The 16,493-nt window shown below is 48.9% G+C and overlaps 1 protein-coding gene across 1 annotated transcript in view; it reads left to right on the top strand.

Annotated features, from left to right (window-relative positions):
* CSMD2 (CUB and Sushi multiple domains 2) overlaps positions 1–16,493 on the top strand; it is a 288,748-nt gene that overhangs the window by 183,401 nt on the left and 88,854 nt on the right. Inside the window, exons 18-22 of the mRNA XM_056509388.1 lie at positions 431–619; positions 2,162–2,278; positions 5,776–5,991; positions 10,174–10,362; positions 14,182–14,351. Coding sequence (XP_056365363.1) covers positions 431–619; positions 2,162–2,278; positions 5,776–5,991; positions 10,174–10,362; positions 14,182–14,351 — 881 coding nt within the window. The remainder of the gene's footprint in view (positions 1–430; positions 620–2,161; positions 2,279–5,775; positions 5,992–10,173; positions 10,363–14,181; positions 14,352–16,493) is intronic.

The raw sequence follows: 16,493 nt of genomic DNA on the forward strand, positions 1-16,493 counted from the left end.
GTGCCCTGTGCTCTGTCCCCAGCTGTGACCTGTGCTGTCCCTAGCTGTGCCCTGTGCTCTGTCCCCAGAGTTGTGCCCTGTGCTCTGTCCCCAGAGTTGTGCCCTGTGCTCTGTCCCTAGAGCTGTGCCCTGTGCTGTCCCCAGCTGTGCCCTGTGCTGTCCCCAGCTGTGCCCTGTGCTCTGTCCCCAGCTGTGACCTGTGCTCTGTCCCTAGAGCTGTGATCTGTGCTGTCCCCAGCTGTGACCTGTGCTCTGTCCCCAGAGTTGTGCCCTGTGCTCTGTCCCCAGCTGTGACCTGTGCTCTGTCCTCAGCTGTGCCCTCTGCTGTCCCCAGCTGTAACCTGAGCTCTGTCCCTAGAGCTGTGACCTGTGCTCTGTCCCCAGCTGTGCCCTGTGCTGTCCCCAGCTGTGCCCTGTGCTCTGTCCCCAGCTGTGAAGCTGCAGTCTGACCACTGCCTGGACCCGGGCATCCCTGTGAACGGGCAGCGCCACGGCCACGATTTCTACGTGGGGGCCCTGGTGACGTTCAGCTGTGACCCTGGCTACACCCTGAGTGACAGCGAGGCCCTGGAGTGTGAGCCCAACTTCCAGTGGAGCCGGCCCCTGCCCAGCTGTGAGGGTGAGGAAACATCTGCTTTAACACCTGCAGGATATTCTTGATTTTAGGAGCAGAGCTGAGTGTTAGTGAAAGCTGGACAAGAAAGTCTCAGAGATGTGTGTGCTTGGCAGTGTAATGGTTTTGAAAGCAAAACCTGTGAGAGACCTCAAGTTAGAAATACAGTTTAATAGGAAAAAAGAGAGAAATAAAATACATTCAATAGTACAAAAGAAAAACCACTGACAGTCAGAATACAGCACCCTGCTAGTCAGGGTGGTGGCAGCAGTGCAGTTAAAGCAGTGATGCTGTAGAAAGCTCTGGTAGCTCTTGTCGTCTGGAATCCAATGGAAAAGGCTGCTCTGGTGTTCCAAATCTCAGTTTTTATCTGGGTAGGAAATGTTTGGCTCCTCCCCTGGCTGGAGCATCTCCCAGTGGGATGATGGAATTTTATCAGTCATGCCCTGGGACTCAGTGGCCATGAACAGGAGATATCTCCTGGAGGGAGGATGGGCTGTGGGAAGATAAAGATGATTGCCCAGCTGGTTTAAAGATGGCCCATGAGCAGAGGATATCTCCATGGAGATCAGGGTCACTGCCCCAGCTGGTTTTTAAAACCTGGCCCATTAACAGGAGATATCTCCCCACAGAAATAAGAATCACTGCCCCACCTGGTTTCACACTTTTGGGCACATCCTTACATTGTAACCTAGGACAGGCAGAAAGCTCTCTAAATGTAGAATTTGAAGAAGGAATAGGAATAAAACAAGTTTTGATACAGAAGGAAAAAATTGCTGAGCCAGTCTTACTGGTTAACTAAGAAGACAAAAGGTATGAGGGTTAGAAGGGGTTTTTATGGCTCAGAGTGAAAGATAAACTCACTTCAAACAAAAGATGTTTTTACCAAGCAAGAAGATTCCACAGGCTAACAAGACTGCCAATGTTGTTGCAAGTAGAAAAAAGGTCTCAGAATTTTCCACTGCAGGAAAACTGAAAAACAACTTCTGGCTTCAACTGTAACACAATAACTTTTAATGACTGGGGAATAGTAACATGAATATGGTAATATTAGTAATGATAGGCTGTAGGTAATAGTAAAATATTGGTTATTATGTAATAAAAGTGTATAATGCATTGTAACCAGAACTAGAGACAAACCTACAGCTGTGGCTGACAGCTCACAGAATCAGAACATCCAGAGTTGGATCCCACAGGGATTGTGGAGTCCAGCTCCTGGCCCTGCAAAGGAAACTCTTCCTGTGCAGATCCACTGCCCAAACAGCAGCTGAGGGGCTCCCACTGGCATTTAATCCATGGATTTGGGTGGGTTGACCCGTGGATTTTGTTAGTTTTTGACCAACAAAACCCAATTTGGGTTGATTTTATTTTATTTGATTTGGGTTGATCAGCCTCTTCTGTTGGATTTTCCTGTGTTGGGTTTTGGTTTTCCTTTTTCGTCTCAGCTTGTGAAAGGTTCTGGATTATTGAACTCTTTTCTCTCCTTTTTTTTTTTTTTTTTTTTTGTTTTTTTTTTTGTTTTGCTTTTTTTTGTGTGTGTGTTTTTAGCTCTCTGTGGGGGCTACATCCGTGGCTCCAGTGGCACCATCCTCTCCCCAGGCTTCCCTGATTTTTATCCCAACAACTTGAACTGCACGTGGACGATAGAAACATCCCATGGGAAAGGTGAGACACCTTTGGAGAGGACTGAGGCTGGTGGGAGAGGAACTTTTCCTTGTGGGAGCCAAGTTCCTCTCAGGAATGGTGATTCCGTTGTGCCTGGACAACATCCAGAGGGTTTTGATGTCACCTCTCCATCCTTTTAAAGTGGAGAAGGGAAAAATTGTTTCTTATTTATTTATTTATCCTGTTCCTGTGGCCCTATGCTGAAATTCAGGATGTGGATGGATCTGGATCCAGATATCCTGAAAATCATTCCCTGAGTCCTGTCCCTGTCACTGAGAGGGATCTGCCCCTCCTGAGGGATTTGTGGAAATTTTCAGCTCCTTCCCTCCAAGATTTTTGGGAACATCTCCCACATGTGGCCAAAGCACAAGTCCTGGAATTCCCCCAGCTGCTCCAACAATTATTTTCCTGTGACACTTTATGGACTCCCAGGCTGTAAAAGTGGAGGTTAAAAGCAGCTTAATTTTAAAGGTATTTAAATGCCTAAAGAGAGACCATTATTTTTAATCTCACCACTTCAGAGTGATTTCTCTCCACTCTAATTTGTTTTGCTGTTTCTTCTGCAGAGAATGGGAGGTGGAAAAAAAAAAAAAAAGCCCAGCTTTGTGTTTGCAGAGATGTTTTGTGCCACAGTAAATTGCAGACCAGAGCAAAGGTTTAATTTGTCACAAATCCTTTAAAATGAGTTTATAATTAGCCTTTTTTGCTATAGTTCCACAGCCCTTCAGTGCTGGAGGAGCCTCGTGCCCTCTGCTTGGAGTTTTTACCTTAAAAAACTTGGAATTTGGGAATGTTCTGCAGGATAACTGAATTATTCTTGTTCTGGTTCCAGAGGGGTGATATTATTTCTGCTCCTTAGGCTGGGTTTGGTAAAGCTGAGGGTATAAATTTGCTGCCAAAGGAGAATTAAAGTAATTTTGCATTCCCCACATCCCAGTTTTCAGGTCAGATCTCTTTCTGGTTTGTGCTTCTGGCAGGAATAACAAACATTTGGAAACTCTTGGAAGTTTCCTGCTTCTGTGGAATTTTGCAGGGGGGGAGGGAGTGAGACTAAAAATGTTCTCCACAGAATGGATATAAAGAAGGAATTGCCAAAATCAGTCCTAAGCTTTGGGTCATAAAAATCCTTCTGGGACACTGAAGGGCAGTGAGGTGCTGCAGAGGGATAAATTGTTGGGATGATCCCACAATTCCTTCATTCCCAATCCCATGGGAAAAGCTCCTCGTTGGTTTCCAGCTTCTCTGACCTTCACTGCTTGGAAGGGAAGAGCTCTGTGTGAGCAGCAAAGCTTCAGGAAGCACTTGGAGAGAGCCAGGGGTAAATAAATGGAATATTCAGCTGGAGTTGGGTGCTGTGGGGTTGGGTGTTGTTTCTCCAGACCTTCCCCTGATTAAAAGGGAATGGGCAGTGAGGAGGAGGATTTATTGCAGGTTTTCTGCAGTTTCTTTGGGATGCTGCACTTTGGGAATGGTGGGATGCAGAGCCAGCCCTTGGGGTGGGAATTATTGGGTTAAATGGAATAACCTGGTCAAGCCAAAGCCCAGATTCCACCCTTGGCTTTGCCCAGGGCTGGCTGTGTCTCTCCAGAGGGGTCTGAGCCTGGATCAATCCCAATCCCACAAGAGCAGGGGCTCAGGATCCTGCCCTGGGTGCCCCAAGAGCTGGGAGATCAGAATGGAAAAACCCATCTAAATGCAAAGAGGCTTTTTTATTGCTTGGCATCTCCCTGCCTTGTTAACTCAGTGTGACAATGCTGTGACAGAGTTCCTGAGCTCAGACCCTGCCTGGCTCTGCTCTCACTGCCATTTTATGTTGATTTTTATTTTTTATTTTTTTTTAATATATTTTATTTCCAAGCTGGAATTATTTTCCAGAGAATAAGTGTTTCTAATGGTGTTTGAATTCCAGCATGAAAAATCACCTCGCTGGAGGCTCCTGCAGGAACCTGAAGTGCTTCCCATTGTGTGTCTGGAGGTGTGAAGGGGACTTTAAATAATCCATTACTCCTCTCTGGCTCATTTACAAATGCAGCAAGGTCACAGCCTTCTCCCCAAACGGTTCAAATCGTTCAAATTGAATTTGGGAAGAAGAGGAAAAATAGTTTTGCTGTGTTTGGCCGGGATTTCCGTAGCTGGAGCTGTTGTGGGGTTTATTTTGGGCAAGAAAAGTGAATAAAAGCAGGGTTTTTCTTGGATTAAGCTGGTCTAGAGGAAGGTGTCCCTTCCTGTGGTAAGGGGATGGAATCAAACAATTTTTAAGGTTTTTCCCACCCAAATAATTCCATGATTCTCTGATTCAGCCCATCATGGGCAGGTCCTTGCAGCTGCACCACTGACACACTTCTGCAAAAGCCTCCCTGACCTTGAGGCTGGGCTTGAATCCTGTTTTTCTAGGCAGGAATTCCTTCTGGAACAGGTTTGTTTTCCAGCCTTGCTGCTCTTGCTGTCCATTTAAAAGTCAGCACTTTTGGAATAAAAGGCTCAGCCCCTGCTCTGTCCCTGGAGTGATTTCATGTCATCCCTGACAAAGGCACAGGAATCCAACATCCCCAGGGTGCCACACTCAGGGTTTGGTCTTTTGACTGGTTTCATTTCTGCCACAACAACTCCGTGATTTCAGCATGATTTCAGTGTGATTTCAGCATGAATTCAGTCTGATTTCAGTCTGATTTCAGTCTGAGTGATTTCAGTGTGATTTCAATGTGATTTCAGTCTGATTTCAGCGGGATTTCCACGTGATTTCAGTGTGATTGATTTCCGTGTGATTTCAGCATGATTTCCGTGTGATTTCAGTCTGATTTCAGTCTGATTTCAGCGTGATTTCAGCGTGATTGATTTCAGTGCGATTTCAGCGTGATTTCCATGTGATTTCAGCGCAATTTCAGCATGATTTCAGCCTGATTTCAGTGTGATTTCAGTGCGATTTCAGCGTGATTTCCATGTGATTTCAGCGCGATTTCAGCATGATTTCAGCCTGATTTCACTGTGATTTCAGTGTGATTTCAGCGTGATTTCCGTGTGATTTCAGTCTGATTTCAGCATGATTTCAGCGTGATTTCAGTCTGATTTCAGTGTGAGTGATTTCAGTGCGATTTCAGTGCGATTTCCATGTGATTTCAGCGTGATTTCCATGTGATTTCAGTGTGATTGATTTCAGCCTGATTTCAGCCCGATTTCCATGTGATTTCAGTGTGAGTGTTTTCAGTGCAATTTCAGTGCGATTTCCGCGTGATTTCAGTCTGATTTCAGCGTGATTTCAGCATGATTTCAGTCTGATTTCAGTGTGAGTGATTTCAGCGTGATTTCAGCCTGATTTCAGCCTGATTTCAGCCTGATTTCAGCCTGATTGCTGTGTGATTTCAGCCTGATTTCAGTGTGATTTCAGCCTGATTTCAGCGTGATTTCGGTCTGATTCCCCCTGCTGCTGGTGGAACCAGGGGCTGAGCACTGGGAACTCTCTGTGATGACTCCCCCCGTGGTTTTCCCCCCCTCTGCAGGTGTGTTCTTCACCTTCCACACGTTCCACCTGGAGAATGGCCACGACTACCTGCTGGTGACGGAGAACTCGAGCTTTGCGCAGCCGCTGCAGCAGCTGACGGGCTCGCGGCTGCCGGCGCCGCTCAGCGCGGGGCTCTTCGGCAACTTCTCCGCCCAGATCCGCTTCATCTCCGACTTCTCCATGTCCTACGAGGGCTTCAACATCACCTTCTCAGGTGGGGGCAGCTGCCCAACGTCTCCCTCCCTCCTTTCCCTCCCTCCTTTCCCTCCCTCCCTCCCTCCCTCCCTCCCTCCCTCCCTCCTTTCCCTCCCTCCTTCCTTTCCCTCCCTCCTTTCCCTCCCTTCTATCTTTTCCTTCTTTCTTTTCCTTCTTTCTTTTCCTTCTTTCTTTCTGTCCTTTCTTTCCGTCCTTTCCTTTCCTTTCCTTTCCTTTCCTTTCCTTTCCTTTCCTTTCCTTTCCTTTCCTTTCCTTTCCTTTCCTTTCCTTTCCTTTCCTTTCCTTTCCTTTCCTTTCCTTTCCTTTCCTTTCCTTTCCTTTCCTTTCCTTTCCTTTCCTTTCCTTTCCCTCTTTCCCTCTTTCCTCTTTCCCTCTTTCCCTCTTTCCCTCTTTCCCTCTTTCCCTCTTTCCCTCTTTCCCTCTTTCCCTCTTTCCCTCTTTCCCTCTTTCCCTCTTTCCCTCTTTCCTCTTTCCCTCTCTCTTTCTCTCCTTCCTTCTCTCCTTCCTTCTTTCTTTCCTTCCATGCCTTCTTTTCTTCTCTTTCTCTCTTTCTCGCTCTCTCTCTCTTTCTCTCTCTCTCTCTCTCTCTCTTCTTTCCTTCTCTCTTTCCTTTCTTTCTTCTTTTCCTTTTCCTTCCTTCCTTTCTTTCCCTTCTTTCCCTTCCTCCTTTCCCTCCCTGGCAGCGTCCCAGGCCAGGCTGGACGGGGTTTGGAGCAGCTCTGGGACAGGGGAAGGGGTCCTGCCCTGGCAGGAGTGTCCCTGGCTCATTCTTTATGTCCCTTCCCACCCCAACCATTCCAGGATTTTAACACACACCTGGCAAATCCCAGGCTGGGTTTCCATGATCCTTCTGGCACTTCCAGGGAACTGGAAAATGCATTTTTCCCTGGCTGGCCTGGCTCAGTTTCTCTGCTGTGGTACCAGAGGGGAGCCCCCTCCTGCTGCACCCAGCAGGGCTCTGAGGGATCCAGATTTTCCAAACCCCGGGAACCAGGAGGAGGCTGAGGAGAACAATTCCTGCCCAGAGAAGTTCCAGCAATCCCATGCTGAGCTGGGCTTGCTAAACCATCATGGTGAGGGTGGCTTTGAGCGGGTGGGGTGATCCAAAATGCAGATTTTTCAAAGGAAATCGTGATTTTCAGCAGTGATCGGTCAGAAGTGCGGGAGTCTCCGGATTCTTTGTATCGGAGTAGAGGGTGGGGGAACAAAACTCAAACGCTCTGTTGAAGCTAAAGGTTACAATTGCAGTTTATTATAAAAGAGCCTGTTAGGGGCTGCCCAGCACAGCCCCAGCGCAGCATTAAAGAGATAAAGGGGGGAGGGAGAGAGAGAAGAGAGAGGGTAAAGAGAGAGTAAAAAAGGGTGTAAAAGAGAGAGTAAAATAGAGTAAAAGAGACCAACTTCCCGTTTACAATACAGTAAATCTTCTTCCATGATGAATATTCTAATTTCCAAGAACCAATCTAACACAAAATACAAATTCTATAATATTTACATGCAGCCTATAAGAATCCTTATATTAGCATAGTGTGTTACATTTTAAACTCTCAGATCTAATCTTTGGACCCTGGCAGGTCTTTTTGTGACCTTTGGAGTTGCTCTCTGGCCGAGGGCATTGTTTAATCAAGAGGGGATTACCTTCAGGGGCCATCCTATGGTTTCATGGTTATTCAGTAACTAAAGCTTTCCTGTTTTACCTTCCCCAACACAGAAGGGGCGGGGGACTGGGAGAGGGACCCAAAAAAGGGACATGTGGCAGCTCATGGCACTGGGGCAGCCTCTGGTTGAAGGACAGGAGGAGTTTGACTCTGTCCTCTGATGACTCCCAAGTGCTCCCATTGCAGGGAATGCCAGACTTTGCTGCCTGAGTGCCCCAGGAGCCATTCCCTGCAGCAATCACTGAAGGAAAGGAGCATTTTTATTGCACTGGTGCTGTTCTTTCCCCTGTCCCTGTGTCCTTCCCAGTCCTGAGCTGCCAGGGAAGGAGAGAAATTCCCATTTTTCCTGTGGAGCTTGGTCTGGCACCCTCCCTGATGGGCAGAGCTGTTGCCATAGATGCAGCTGAAACCTGGTTCCCAGTGCCTTTGTTCCTGGCCTCTGAAGTCAGGGATTTGCATGTGGAAACCAGTCAGAAAATTTCCAATTAACTCCTATTTTGATGAGGGGAAAATGTCTTTTTGCCTTTCAAAAGCTCGCCTCTAATTATAACTCTCATTTTCAGTGTATTTCAAGGCTCCTTTCCTATCTTGGAAGGCAAAAATGGGAGTCAGTTCTATTTTTAGCTTTCTTTACATATATATATGTTAACCTACAGGCTTTGGACTTGGAGATTTTGACAAAAACACCCTCACAAGAGTTTTCCTTCAAGCTGGTGTGGGATCAGAGACATGAGTTTGGCTGTTGGCCAAAATCCTACGTGACCTTTCTTGGAGCAGCAGCTTCAGTGTCCTCCTGCATCCCCTGAGCAGCATCAGGATTAGAAATGGAGAGGCAGCAGAAATCCCACCCAAATCAGCCCATCCTCTCTGGGCTGCAGCAGAGGGACAAGGACAAATCCCACTGTGACAAGAGCTGGGACCTGTTGCCTCTGGAGGTGGTTTGGATCCAGGTTTTGGGGTGAGAGTAGGTGGAGGGTGAAATCCAGGTGGGTTTCCATGGTTTAGGATCCTCATGGATTCAGTGCAGCTGGATCAAGGGTCTTGGATCTTTGTGTCCTCTCCAGAGAGGACAGAGCCCCTGAGTTTTAGGTGAAATCCAGGTGGGTTTTCATGGCTTAGAGTCCTCATGGATTCACTGGATCAAAGCTCAGAGCTCCCTTGGATCCTGTGCTCCCTGGGGAAGACAAAACCCCTGAGTTTTAGGTTGGGGGTGACATCCAGGTGGGTTTTCATGGCTCAAACAGGATTCTATCCTCATGGATTCACTGGATCAAGGCTCTTGGATCCTCGTGTCCTTTCCAGGAAGGACAGAACCCCTGAGTTTTAGGTGGAGGGTGACATCCAGGTGGCTTTCCATGGTTTAGAACCCTCATGGATTCACTGGATCAAGGCTCAGAGCTCTCTTGGATCCTCTGCTCTCTGGGGAAGACAGAACCCCTGAGTTTTAGGTGAAATCCAGGTGGGTTTCCATGGTTTAGAACCCTCCTGGATTCACTGGATCAGAGCTCAGAGTTCCCTTGAATCCTTGTGTCCTTTCCAGGGAGAACAGAACCACTGAGTTTTAGTTTGGGGGTGAAATCCAAATGGGTTTTCATGGCTCAAACAGGATTCCATCCTCATGGATTCACTGGATCAAAGCTCAGATCTCCCTTGGATCATCTGTGGGGAGGACAGAACCCCTGAGTTTTAGGTGGAGGGTGACATCCAGGTGGGTTTCCATGGTTTAGAACCCTCCTGGATTCACTGGATCAAGGCTCAGATCTCCCTTGGATCATCTCTGGGGAAGACAGAACCCTTGAGTTTTAGGTGAAATCCAAGTGGGTTTTCACGGTTTAGGATCCTCATGGATTCAGTGCAGCTGGATCAAGGCTCTTGGATTCTCATGTCCTTTCCTGGGAGGACAGAGCCCCTGAGTTTTAGGTGACATCCAGGTGGGTTTCCATGGCTTAGAATCCTCATGGATTCACTGGATCAAGGCTCAGAGCTCCCTTGGATCATCTCCGGGGAGGACAGAACCCCTGGGTTTTAGGTTGGGGTGACATCCAGGTGGGTTTCCATGGTTTAGAACCCTCATGGATTCACTGGATCAGAGCTCAGAGCTCCCTTGTATCCTCTGCTCTCTGGGGAGGACAGAACCCCTGAGTTTTAGGTGAAATCCAGGTGGGTTTTCACGGTTTAGGATCCTCATGGATTCAGTGCAGCTGGATCAAGGCTCTTGGATTCTCATGTCCTTTCCTGGGAGGACAGAGCCCCTGAGTTTTAGGTGACATCCAGGTGGGTTTCCATGGCTTAGAGCCCTCATGGATTCACTGGATCAGAGCTCAGATCTCCCTTGAATCATCTCCGGGGAGGACAGAACCCCTGAGTTTTAGGTGAAATCCACATGGGTTTCCATGGTTTAGAACCCTCCTGGATTCAGTGCAGCTGGATCAAGGCTCAGAGCTCCCTTGGATCATCTCCGGGGAGGACAGAACCCAAAGCTTCCCCGCTGCCATCCCCTGAAACGCATTTTCCCCCTGCAGAATACGACCTGGAGCCGTGTGAGGAGCCGGAGGTGCCGGCCTACAGCATCAGGAAGGGGCTGCAGTTCGGCGTGGGGGACGTGCTGAGCTTCTCCTGCTTCCCGGGGTACCGGCTGGAGGGAGCCCCCAGGATCACCTGCCTGGGCGGCAGGCGCCGGGTGTGGAGTTCGCCTCTGCCAAGGTGTGTTGGTAGGTGGTCATGAGCTTTCATTTCGCTTGGCTGCTCCTGCTGGGCTGCACTGCTGAGGTGGGCAGGGATGGAGGGGGGACACCCCCCCGGGGTTAGTGGGTGACGTCCCTGGGATGGACGGGTGACGTTCCTCAGGGTGGATGGGGGACATCCCTGGGATGAGTGACATTCACCAGGATTAATGGGTGACATCCCTGGGATGGACGGGTGACATTCCCCAGGATGGACGAGTGACATTCCCCAGAATGGACAGGTCACATCCCTGGGATGGATGGGTGACATTCCCCAGGATTAATGGGTGACATCCCTGGGATGGACGGGTGACATCCCTGGGATGGATGGGTGACATCCCCTGGGATGGGTGACATTCACCAGGATTAATGGGTGACATCCCTGGGATGGACGGGTGACATTCCCCAGGATGGACGAGTGACATTCCCCAGAATGGACAGGTCACATCCCTGGGATGGATGGGTGACATTCCCCAGGAATGGACAGGTGACATCCCTGGGGTGGACAGGTGACATCCCTGGGATGGGTGACATTCCCCAGGATGGATGGGTGACATTCCTCAGGATAGGTGACATCCCTGGCATGGGTGACATTCTCCAGGATGGATGGGTGACATTCCTGGGATGGATGGGTGACATCCCTGGGGCAGATGAGTGACGTTCCCCAGATGGATAGGTGGCATCCCTGGGGTGGATAGGTGACATCTCTGGGATGGGTGACATCCCCTGGGATGGGTGACATTCACCAGGATTAATGGGTGACCTCCCTTAGATGGATGGGTGACATTCCCCAGGATGGACGAGTGACATTCCCCAGGATGGATGGGTGACATCCCTGGGATGGATGGGTGACATTCCTCAGGATGGGTGACATCCCCTGGGATGGGTGACACTCCCTAGGACAGCATCCCAGGATGGATGAGTGACATCCCTGGGATTAATGGGTGACATTCCCCAGGATGAACAGGTGACATCCCTGGCACAGGTGACATCCCCGGGATGGGATCACGGGGGATCCAGAGCAGGGATGGGTGAGAAGCAGCTGGAAGGATTTTCCAGCCCTGCAGAGGGCTCAGTGCCCTCCCAGCTGGGCACAGGGGGGTGACAGTGACACACCCCCGGGAGGTGACAGTGACACACCCCCGGGAGGTGACAATGACATCCCGGGAGGTGACAATGACATCCCCAGCAGCCCCTGTGCCCCAGCCCCACCCCAGGCCAGTGGTTCCAGAGCTGCTCCTCCCTTTTGGGGCTGTTCTGGGTTTGAGGAGTTCCCCTTGGAATTCCAGAGCTCTGTCACCTCCTTATCCAGGCAAATCCCACCTTGTTATGGACGTGTCTGGGAACCCCCTGGCTCTGACCTCTCTCTTTATCTCCACATGTTTCTCTCACCTCCCACCTTTCCTTTCCTTTTTTAGCCCCTCCAGCCGTTTTTAGCACTGGTAAATCAATGAATCCGAGGGGAGAGGAGGGGAAGGATTGATCTGCAGCACGGAGCTGCCTCCTGCTGCTGTTCCAGAGTGCAGGACCCTGACCTGGCAGGGATGGGGAGTGTGACAGAACAGGGACACAAATTTGGGAGGAAGGAGGATGCTCCAGGACTTGGGAAAAATGTCACTTTCTTTTTTTTTTTTTTTTATGGTGTAGAATTTAAATAGGAAATCCTTCCCAGCTCTGCTCACCCAGAGCCTGAGGGATTCTGCAGCTCAGCCAGGGCAGGGCTCTCCCCTGGAGGTTGTCCTGAGCTCTGGGTGAGCTTTGAGGACCAATGCAGGGCAAAACTCCCCAGCAGAACCAGCTGCTGCCTCCTCCCTGAGCTCTGAACTTCCTCACCCTGCTGGGACAGGAATAACAATCAGGGCAGCGAGAATCAAGGAAAAATAAAAACATTTTCAGAGCTTTAAACTCGAGCCTCAGACAGCAGCACTGAGTGGCTGGGAATTAACAGCCTGGGTTTATCAAACCTCTGTGGCAGGTGACAGCTCTGTCACAGTGTCCCCTCTGCCTGGATGGGATGCACATGAGACTGACTCATTAAGACCACAGGAGATTTAATTGCTTTTCCAGACACTCTGTATTCAGCTGCTGATGGTCCGGGGAGATCTGAGAGTGGTTTTTGTTCCAGGACAGCTCCCTGAGATACCCCCAGCCTTACCCCTGGGGATTCTGTGCCAAAATCCTGCTTTTCATCCGTGGCAAGAGCAGAGAAACCACCTCCAAAGTTCCTTAACCCTTTCCTGGAGGAGCAGCAGAGCTGCCCTGGGATGGTTCTTTCAGCACCAGGAGCTCAGGGACACGAGGTTTGATCCCAAAAACTGCTCTGTGGGACATTGCCTGTCCCCAGCCCCAGAGGAGCAGGCACAGCCAGTGTTTGACAGCAGAAAATCTCCCAGGGAAAACAGTGACTCAGGGCTGGGAGCTGAGCAGGAGGAGCAGAAAATCCTCAGCACGGGCTTGTTCAGAGGCAGATCCTCCCAGATTTATACAGATTCCCACGGGTTTATACAGAATTATATAGGTTTATGCCAATTTTACATAGAGCCACACGGATTTATACAGATTTATACCAATTTTACATAGATTCCCACAGATTTATACCAATTTTACATAGATTCCCAGAGATTTATACAGATTTATAACAATTTCACACGGATTCACACAGAATTATACAGGTTTATACCAATTTTACATAGATTTATACAGATTTATACCAATTTTACAGAGATTCCCACGGATTTATACCAATTTTACATAGATTCCCACAGATTTATACAGGTTTATACAAATTTTACATAGATTCACACAGATTTATACAGATTTATACCAATTTTACATAGATTCACACAGATTTATACAGATTTATACCAATTTCACAGAGATTCACACAGATTTATACAGGTTTATACCAATTTTACACAGATTCCCCCCAGTTTTACATAGATTTCACTCAGATTCCCCACAGATTTCACCCAGATCCCCTCAAATTCCTCCAGATTCCCCCAGATTCTCCCCCAATTTCCCCCAAATTTCACCCAGATCCCCCCAAATTCCTACAGATTTCACCCAGAGTCCCCCAGATTCACCCAGATTCCTCACAGATTCACCCCAGATTCTCCCACATTTTTCCCAAATCCCTCCAAATTTCCCCAGATTTCCCCCAAATGCCCACAAATTCCCCCAGATTTACCCCAAATTCCCCCAGATTTCCCCAGATTCCACCCACATTCCCCCAGGTTTTTCCCAAATTCCCCCAGATTTCACCCATGTCCCCCGTGCTGAGGGGCTGTGGATGTGTGTGACAAACCAGCTGCCCTGGGATCCTTGCTGGGATTATCCAGGCAGGACATCCCTGGGATCCACTGGGATTTGTGTCCCCCTGTGCCAGTCCCTGTCTGCTCACTGGGGCTGGAAGTGCACAGAATAAATTTGGGGTTTGCCAGATCGAAGCTGGGAGCTCCTCACAGAGCTGCCACCCTCTTCTTCCTCTCCCCAGGATCCTTCTGCCAAATTTGGAGCCCCACAGATCTGACTTCAGGTTTGGCTGGAAGTCAAACACTCAGAGCAGAGAAAGAAGCAGATCCACCACAGATTCTCAAAATTTTTCCCCAAAATTCCCCCCCAGTTTTACATTTACAGATCCTGAAGGAGGAGAGAAGCCTGGCTAAATGTGGTGGGGAAGGGGACATTCTGCAGTGAATACCAGCAGGGAGAAGCTTTTTTTGAGCTTTTTGGAGGAGTCACCTGCATGTGTGGTGTGGCCAGGGCGTGCGTGGGGTCACTGAAATGTCCCTTTGTGTCTTGGTGCAGCTGAGTGTGGCTCGTCCGTGACAGGCACCCAGGGTGTGCTGCTGTCCCCCAACTACCCCCTGAGCTACAACAACAACCACGAGTGCATCTACTCCATCCAGAGCCAGCCTGGGAAAGGCATCCAGCTGAAAGCCAGGACCTTCGAGCTGGAGGCAGGAGATGTCCTCAAGGTAATTGTGGCTCAGGCAGCGTCTCTAAATGCTTGACTTGGTTTGAAGGACAATAAAGGCAGAAGAATTTTTTTTTTTTAAATGGAGAATGTAAACTCTCTCCCTCCAAATTATTATAATTCTGAAATTAAGGCGCTCTCAGGCAAAGATATGGGAATTAGGAATAACAGTTCTATACCAGGAAAATTAAAATAGAAATGCAGTATTACAAAGAACAATCCCAAACCCTGCCAGAGTCAGAATCCAAGCTGACACCCGTCAGTCAGTCAGGGTGTTGGCACAGTCCCATTCCATGGTGGCTGCATCCTCCTGCAGTGGCAGATGTGGTTCAGCTGGAGCAGTGCTCCTGGAGAAGGTGCAGTTTCCTCTGAAGCTCCAGGGATGATGTGCAAAGGTCTGGTTTTCCTCTGGAATCCAGTGGGAAGAAGGTTCCTTGGTGTCCCAAATCTCAGTTTTTATCTGGGTAGGAAATGTTTGGCTCCTCCCCTGGCTGGAGCATCTCCCAGTGGGATGATGGAATTTTATCAGTCATGCCCTGGGACTCAGTGGCCATGAACAGGAGATATCTCCTGGAGGGAGGATGGGCTGTGGGAAGATAAAGATGATTGCCCAGCTGGTTTAAAGATGGCCCATTAACAGGAGATATCTCCCACAGATGGTGACAGAATACACATTTCTGGCCACATCCTATATTGCAACCCAACACAGTGCTCTAAATTTAATGGGATTTTAATGGGATTGAGTGTGAATGACCTCTGGAAAAAGCTGGGTCATCCCAGTGCCATGGAATGATGGCCATGGCAGTTTGGAAGATCAGATTTCCCCCAGACCAGCTAAACTTCAGCTCTCACCTGTGGAATTGCACAGGAAAAGCTCCTCATCCATCAGAAGTGGGGGAGGGTTTCAGCATTATTTTGGTGCTTTGAAGAATCCAGGCTGGTTTGTCCCAAAAAGGGGCTGATTGAAATGCAGAACTCCAGACTCTGCTTAGATTATTCAAGCTCCAGGACTCTGTGGAGGAGGAGACAAATCCAGGCTGAGTTTTTTTATTAACCAAAGGAATGGTTTTGAAGGAGGCATTAATATTACAAGGATGTGCTGAGCCATCTTCCCAGGAATGCCTCTGTCCTCATTGAAGTGTCACACTCCAGGAGAGGTGTAATCCACGTTTCCAGCTCACAAGTGACTGGAAAGGGAGAAAGATTCCCTGTTAATGCAAGGAATGTGCTCCTTGTCATAGGAATTACGTTCTCTCAGCAGGTTTGTCATCAGCTGCTCATCTGAGAAAAGTTCCTATTGATCTCCACTAGCGAGGAGCTGCTCTTGGTCCTCACAAAACGAAGGAAGAAAAAAACACATTTTGTGTTTTTATTTTAATCACAGCGAGTTCAAGGCTCATTTCTGAGTCAGTCTAGAGGGGAAAAAAATAGTTTTTTTCAGTAGCTGTTCCTTGGGAAAGAGCTGAGGAGATGCAGCCCTGCATGCAAAGTCAGGGCGAGGAGGAGGGTGCAGATCCTCCAGGGTGTAAATCCTGCTCCTCAGGTGGAACTTCACCAAGTCAGACTTGTAGCTGAGATCCCTGGATCTCAGCTCACATTGCCTGAAGGATTTGTCCCTGTCCCTGTTTGGGATCACCCCTGGGTCACTTGTGGGACAAATCCTCAAGGGTTAGGGTTGCTTTTCCACCTGATGCTGTAATTCAGAGTGGGGTTGGTTGTTTCCTCATTTTCCCTTCAATACCCAGGATCAGCTCAGTGCCAGGGGCAAATTCCGAGATCTGAGTGCCCCAAATCAGGGCATTTATCAGGAGCTGCTGGCTCTTCCCAAGAAGCTGCTCCACAAAAAAAAAGCCAAAGGCCAGCCCAGGGTGTTGCTGTGAGCAGAGCAGGGACAAGGTGGGAGTGGGATGAGGGGGTATGAGGTGTCTGAAGGGACCTCAGCACATTTTCTCTCCTCTTTCTCATTTTGGAATAAATTTCTCAGCATTTCTCTGTTCTAGAGCTGAGTGAAACTGCAGAGAAATCCTGGAATGGTTTGGGTGGTGCCATGGGGACACCTCCCACTACCCCAGGGTGCTCCAAACTCCATCCTGGCACATTCCCAGGGGCAGCCACAGCCTCTTGGGCAGCTTTTCCAGGCTGG

The sequence above is a fragment of the Oenanthe melanoleuca genome, chromosome 23 (genome assembly GCF_029582105.1).
Source record: "Oenanthe melanoleuca isolate GR-GAL-2019-014 chromosome 23, OMel1.0, whole genome shotgun sequence".
NCBI classification, from domain to species: Eukaryota; Metazoa; Chordata; class Aves; order Passeriformes; family Muscicapidae; genus Oenanthe; species Oenanthe melanoleuca.